This window comes from Moschus berezovskii, chromosome 24 (genome assembly GCF_049115385.1).
Source record: "Moschus berezovskii isolate FMDL1 chromosome 24, NW_MosBer_1.0, whole genome shotgun sequence".
Lineage (NCBI taxonomy): Eukaryota > Metazoa > Chordata > Mammalia > Artiodactyla > Moschidae > Moschus > Moschus berezovskii.
Genome location: NC_142483.1, coordinates 16,662,536 through 16,669,240, shown reverse-complemented (window position 1 = coordinate 16,669,240; position 6,705 = coordinate 16,662,536). Strand labels below are relative to the sequence as shown.

The 6,705-nt window shown below is 36.2% G+C and overlaps 1 protein-coding gene across 1 annotated transcript in view; it reads right to left on the bottom strand.

The window, feature by feature from the left end:
* The window catches only part of APPL1 (adaptor protein, phosphotyrosine interacting with PH domain and leucine zipper 1), a 33,867-nt gene that overhangs the window by 7,598 nt on the left and 19,564 nt on the right, over nt 1-6,705 (bottom strand). The window contains exons 12-16 of the mRNA XM_055414124.2: nt 4,906-4,948; nt 3,296-3,352; nt 2,119-2,210; nt 1,546-1,728; nt 70-122 (exon numbers count right to left, since the gene is read on the bottom strand). Of these exons, the coding sequence (XP_055270099.1) occupies nt 70-122; nt 1,546-1,728; nt 2,119-2,210; nt 3,296-3,352; nt 4,906-4,948 (428 nt within the window). The remainder of the gene's footprint in view (nt 1-69; nt 123-1,545; nt 1,729-2,118; nt 2,211-3,295; nt 3,353-4,905; nt 4,949-6,705) is intronic.

Here is a 6,705-nt window from a genome sequence, read left to right as displayed (position 1 = left end):
TAACAAATTCTTCTCACAGTTTACTGCTCTGAGAATCTCTAAAATATAAGAATACTACACTTATTTTACCTTCAGTTTCAGACTTTGTACCTCCTCCAGATTCTCCAAATGGATTTGTACGCCTGAAAAGTATTTTAAAAAATTATGATCCAGTGGTCAGTCACCATGAGCCACAGGGAAGCAATCTCAAGCACTGAACCCAGAGTTAAAAACTAAAAGTCAGAAAACCTTGTACACACATTTTTGAGCTTTTAAAGCTCAAAAATACCCCTTCCTGTTAAGGAACACTACCGATGACCAACTTACTTGTTACAAAGGCCCCTTGCCCTCAAACTAGTAGGCTGAACTCAAAGTTGCTATATTTCAGAAAATGTAGACAGACTGGATGTTTAGCCACAGACATACAAAAATCAACATCATAATAAACCATGTTGCAAAAGTTCCTGAATTTAAATAAACTAGGACAAAGAAATGGCTGATTTAGCTTCAACTTTAGTTACATGAGGAAAATGCCAGGAATTTCCTTGGATTGTGGGAAAAAAACACACAACCTTTTAGGTCCTCTAAGTACGTGACGCAAATTAACTACAATAATTTGAATATTTTCTAGTATTAGACCTGATTTCTCAAGGCACACGTAACATAATGCAAGAACAGCTAACCAGAGATGGAAGCAACTTCCTTCCTAAGCGTGCTTGGCTCATGACACACCCACAATAAAAGAAGAAAAGTACAATCCAAAGTAGGATTTATAAGCAAACAGAGAGCTAAGTGGTTCTAAGATGACACTGGCTTTCAGATAACATGAAGTTGATCTCCCTAATATGTATCTGACCTATTATATCAAATGCTAAGTATATTCCTATGATCAAATGTAAATCATTCTTTCTTTGCCTCAGTCACGTACACCCAAATTACTACATTATCAATTTATTAAGTGCCCAACCTACTTAATAAATGATTTGCCTTAAGCCATATTTCCCTCATCCATAGTCAAAGAAAAATTTTAACTACTTTGACAAGGATTTGTCATTATATAAATAAAGATAACTCATTAATAATTCATAGCATGACAATGTCTTAGTACCTCGCTGGAGATTTCTTATCCTAACACAAGATAACATTTTCCAATAAACCATGGCACATATATATTACTCTCATACATTAAAATATTGTCATGATATCAACTTTATTGTCACAGGACTGTCGCCTTTCTTCTATAATTTTAAGGGTGAATACCTTAGAGGTAGGTCTGATAAACCATTCAGAATTGAGCCTGGCGTGCTGTGATTCATGGGGTCGCGGAGAGTCGGACACGACTGAGCGACTGAACTGAACTGAACTGAACTGAAAACTAAATTATCTGAACTCATTTAACTGAGGCAAAAACAGAGAAAAGCCTTCATGATTCCTCTTCAACTATCAAAATTCTGTTAGGTAATTACAGAAAGAAAAACATAGCTGATGCACAAGATATGTGAGAGATGGCTCTCAACTGTAGAACTGGACTCATAAGCCTTACAGCTTTACAGACCTATCACCCACCTGCCTCCCTGGCCAGAGGCTTTTGCCTGGCCAGACTGATCTTCACACACAGGAGAAATGATGTCAAACTGTATTGGGGTATCTGGGGCAACAAGAGAATCTAGAGAGAGGGCAGCCAAATTTGTGGACTCAGATCCTAAGGATCCTGAACTGCTGGTTCGAGCTGTGGGTGGCCGAGATTGTCTAAGCAGAGAAGAAAACAAGAAGGCATTGCATTTAGTCTTCTCTTGGAAATTAAACACTGAAACCATGAGAAAAAAAATATAATTTTACAAAGTGATGAGAAGAACAAATTTTAATAAATACAACCCCAAATCATAGCTACTTTATCAAAAGATTTCTTTCCAGTTACTAAATTCAGAAACATAAATCACTTTAACCTAGGGATAAACACTAAGGAAATTTGGAATCCTTATTTATTTAGTGCTCTTGCTGGTGAATCCACCAATTTGAAAGTACATTTTCTAGAACTATTTTGTACTAATTTAACTAGCACTGCTAAAATCCAAGTGTTTGCTAACACTTTCAATAGCCCATATAGTTCTTTAAATAACCCATAGTCTGGTAACTCACCCTGCTGGCCTCAGGCTCTCATGCCTCTGCTGGAAAGATGGGGAAGGAGTGACTGCCTCCAAAGCTGACTGATTCACTCGTGCAGCAATTTCCTAATTTTTAAAAAAAGGACAAATTAGTAAAGCGAGAAAACCAACAGTTTAAACATAACTCTGAATTCTCAGAGTGGTCTTGAGTTACACTTAAATTGTAAACTTAAATTGTACTTTTGTAAAAGTTACTAAAGTAGTTCCACATTTTCTAGCCTTGGTATTAAGATATATAATTAACTTCACATTATAACTTAAGTTTCCTCTTACTTCCTATAAATCTAAGGGAAAAACCTTCTTTCTACTAATATACATAATAGGAAATATTGTTTTTTCTTTAAAGTTTTAACTCCCAGAGTTTTTAGATTAAGGTTTGTATTGCTAGCACCTAGTACAGTGCCTAGCACGTGTGCACTCAAACTTGCTAAGTATAGAAATTTAAAAGGAGTAAGAAATAATCACAAAATATTAAGTATATGACTATGATGCTGAAGTTTACATAATTTTACAGAATGTATTTATGCTCAGAAATATCTGTGTATTTACTGATAAAGTTAATATGGATATTTTCAGGCCCGATTTGAAAAAAGTTTCCATAAGAAATATTTTAAAACTTATTAAATAATTTAAAACATGAGCTAAATAAAACAGTATGTACACTAGAAAAAATAATCACAAAACATTTTTGCACTTCTGTGTCTTATAGTTAGGCAAAAATATGAAGACACTATCACAAAGTGATTAAATATTTCTTCTCTTATTAATATAAATAATTCTGGATAATCTCAAAAATATTAAAGCTTTGACTTCTGATAAAAGTACAGTAAGTCTGAATTATTCAAATCCAAACTCTGTATTCTCTTTATATTCCCTAGATATTAACAAGTCATCTAATTTGCATTTTAATTTTTTGTTGTTTCCAAGTGACATAACAGAAAGAAAAATCTAGATTGGCAGGAGATCAAGTTAGTAAAAGCAAAAGACTCCTCTACAGTTAGCACTGATCTTCTTAAATTCATAAGATCATTATAAAACATTCAGGAGCAAGTTAAAAGATTACAGAACTTGAGAAAATGTAATAAAAGCGGTATAAGCCACCGAATTACTAAATTTTGCCAGATCTGGATACCATAAAATAAAAATATTACCTCTGGGTTTTCACTTAAATATATTTGTTTAGATATGTTATTTATTGTACAGATCCACTGCAAGAGGAAAAAACAAAAATATGATTAGTATTTTTTTCTACAGTGCTTCCCTTCTAAAAGAGAGAATTCATATTTAACTAATGTAGAAGTTTTAGTAGAAGTAACATATAATCTTTCTTATAAGATACCTTCATATATACAAAAGCATATATATGTATGATACTTGAAGGTATAACAGAACACCAAAGAAATTTGTTATTTTTAAATCCCACATTTATTTCATTAAAAATATAGCCATCATATTAAATTATAATTTAATAGTCTGTATTTATCTTTTTAATATCACATCCTCCTCTAATCCTGACCAAATAAAACAGTCTGGACTCAGATATCATGATTAATACCAATGTAAAAAAGTTAAGAGCTAAATATATTCCTTGTGAATGCATTTTACATACTTCCCTTCCGGGTTTATAAATGACACAGAAAGCACTCGCTGCCCCACATCTTCTGCTTCACTCTCAAGGATTCTGGTGCCTGAGGAGCCTCACAAAACTAACCTAATATTTATTCTGTTTGGTAAAAACCCTGCAAAGAGCAGACATATATCTGTATTCCTCCGAGACCAAAAGCAGATTTTAATACCTATTCTTTTCTATAAGAAGTAAATAAAAGTTGATCTCTACATAATTTCCAACGTTGTCTTCTACCAAGACAATTATATGCTGCTGCTGCTGCTAAGTCACTTCAGTCGTGTCCGACTCTGTGTGACCCCATAGACGGAAGCCCACCAGGCTCCCCCTTCCCTGGGATTCTCCAGGCAAGAACACTGGAGTGGGTTGCCATTTCCTTCTCCAATGTGTGAAAGTGAAAAGTGAAAGTGAAGTCGCTCAGTCGTGTCCGACCCTTAGCGACCCCACGGACTGCAGCCTACCAGGCTCCTCCATCCATGGGATTTTCTAGGCAAGAGTACTGGAGTGGCTTGCCATTGCCTTCTCCGAAGACAATTATTTAATACCAGATAAAATGGCTCAGAATCAACTTAAGAGTATATTTTCATTGAAGATTTCTCAAGACACAGTTTTTCAACTGTCAGTTCTTAGTAGTAACTTAGCTTCCACATTTGGTGTACTACAAGTGGAGCCAAAAACAAAAGAGTCATGAGGAAGAATAAACACTCCCAAATTTTTGTTTTTCTTTCTTTCGCTTCCCCAAGGTTTTAAGCTTTAGTTGCTTACTGCCATCTACATCTGCTGCTACTATGTTCTTAATGCAGCAAATATTGTCTCAGAGGGTTGGTAAGAGAAGGGAATAAACTAAACTCTAGCCTCATGATACTAACAGCCTGCCAGAAAGCAGCAGTCACAAGGCTATTTCTGAATCTGAGCTTCTGAAAGGACAGCAAGCAGTGATCTCTAAGCTCTCTACTTATAGGTCCACTTATAAAATTCCACGTGAAACTTAAGAACGTTGCTTGAGGGACAAGTGACTTTTATGAAAAAATTAACCATGATTTCCCAAATTTCTAAAATGAATACATCAGTATGTCTTGTCATCAGAAAAACAGCTTAAGGTGATGATAAATTAAATATGAATAGATAAAATTTTACCTCTTCGTGGTCTTTTTTACTCTCTGCTTGCAAAATTGAAGACCTGAAGAAAAAAAAAAACAACCCAAAAGTCTGACATTCAACTTTTTTCTAAAGTACTTTTAACATGAATCAGAAATTTTTACCTTTAAAGATACACGTAAAACCAATCAGTATCAAAAAAACAAAACACAACAGAAAACAATGTAACCAAGGAGACTAACTACCAGAGGTATCAGAACTTAGATTTTATCAACTCTTCACTTTGTCTATCTATGCCAAGATGTACCAAAAAAGAAATGTGCTGGTTTTCAGAAGGCAGACTATAGAAAAGGGACACTGACACTAAGACAATGCATTTCAACTTCCTGACACTCATTACATATATTTCAATATAAATCAGTGGTCTTAATAGAAAACACTAATTTTACTTCATTATTTACTATTTTTCCTTGAATACTGTTAAGTAAAACTTTTCAATATATTAATCACTAACATAAGGAGATGTAGGTTTATATTTTCTTCTGTTTTTTTGGAGGATAACTGCTTTACAATATTGTGTTGGCTTCCGCCATATATCAACATGAATCAGCCTCAGATATACATATGTCCCCTCCCTCCTGTACCTCCCTCTCATCTCCCACCACCCATCCCATCCCTCTAAATTGTCACAGAGCACTGGGTTGAGCTCCCTATGTCACAAATTCCTACTGGCTATCTATTTTACATATGATAATGTATATGTTATTTAACTTATATGCAGAGTACATCATGAGAAACACTGGGCTGGATGAAGCACACGCTGGAATCAAGACTGCCGGGAGAAATATCAATAACCTCAGATATGCAGATAACACCACCCTTATGGCAGAAAGTGAAGAAGAAGTAAAGAGCCTCTTGATGAAAGTGAAAGAGGAGAGTGAAAAAGTTGGCTTAAAGCTCAACATTCAGAAAACTAAGATCATGGCATCCAGTCCCATCCCTTCATGGCAAATAGATGGGGAACAGTGGAAACAGTGTCAGACTTTATTTTTCTGGGTTCCAAAATCACTGCGGATGGTGAGTACTGCCATGAAACTAAAAGACGCTTGTTCCTTGGAAGGAAAGTCATGACCAACCTAGACAGCATATTAAAAAGCAGAGACATTACTTTGCCAACAAAGGTCCATCTAGTCAAGGCTATGGTTTTTCCAGTAGTCATGTATGGGTGTGAGAGTTGGACTGTGAAGAAAGCTGATCACCGAAGAATTGATGCTTTTGAACTGTGGTGTTGGAGAAGACTCTTGAGAGTCCCTTGGACTGCAAGGAGATCCAACCAGTCCATCCCAAAGGAGATCAGTCCTGGGTGTTCATTGGAAGGACTGATGTTGAAGCTGAAACTCCAATACTTTGCCCACCTGATGCGAAGAGCTGACTCATTTGAAAAGACCCTGATGCTGGGAAAGACTGAGGGCAGGAGGAGAAGGGGACGACAGAGGATGAGATGGTTGGATGGCATCACCAACTCAATGGACATGGGTTTGGGTGGACTCCAGCAGTTGGTGGTAGACAGAGAGGCCTGGCGTGCTTCAGTTCATGGGGTTGCAAAGAGTCGGACATGACTGAGCAACTGAACTGAACTGAATGTATGTTTCCATGCTATTCTCTCAATTCATGCCACCCTCTCCTTCCCCCACTGTGTCCACAAGTCTGTTCTCTATGTTGCGTTGCCATTGCTGCCCTGCAGGTTCACCAGTACCATCTTCCTATATTCTACATGCATGCATTAATATACAATATTTGTCTTTCTCTTTCTGGCTTACTTCACTCTGTATTATAGGT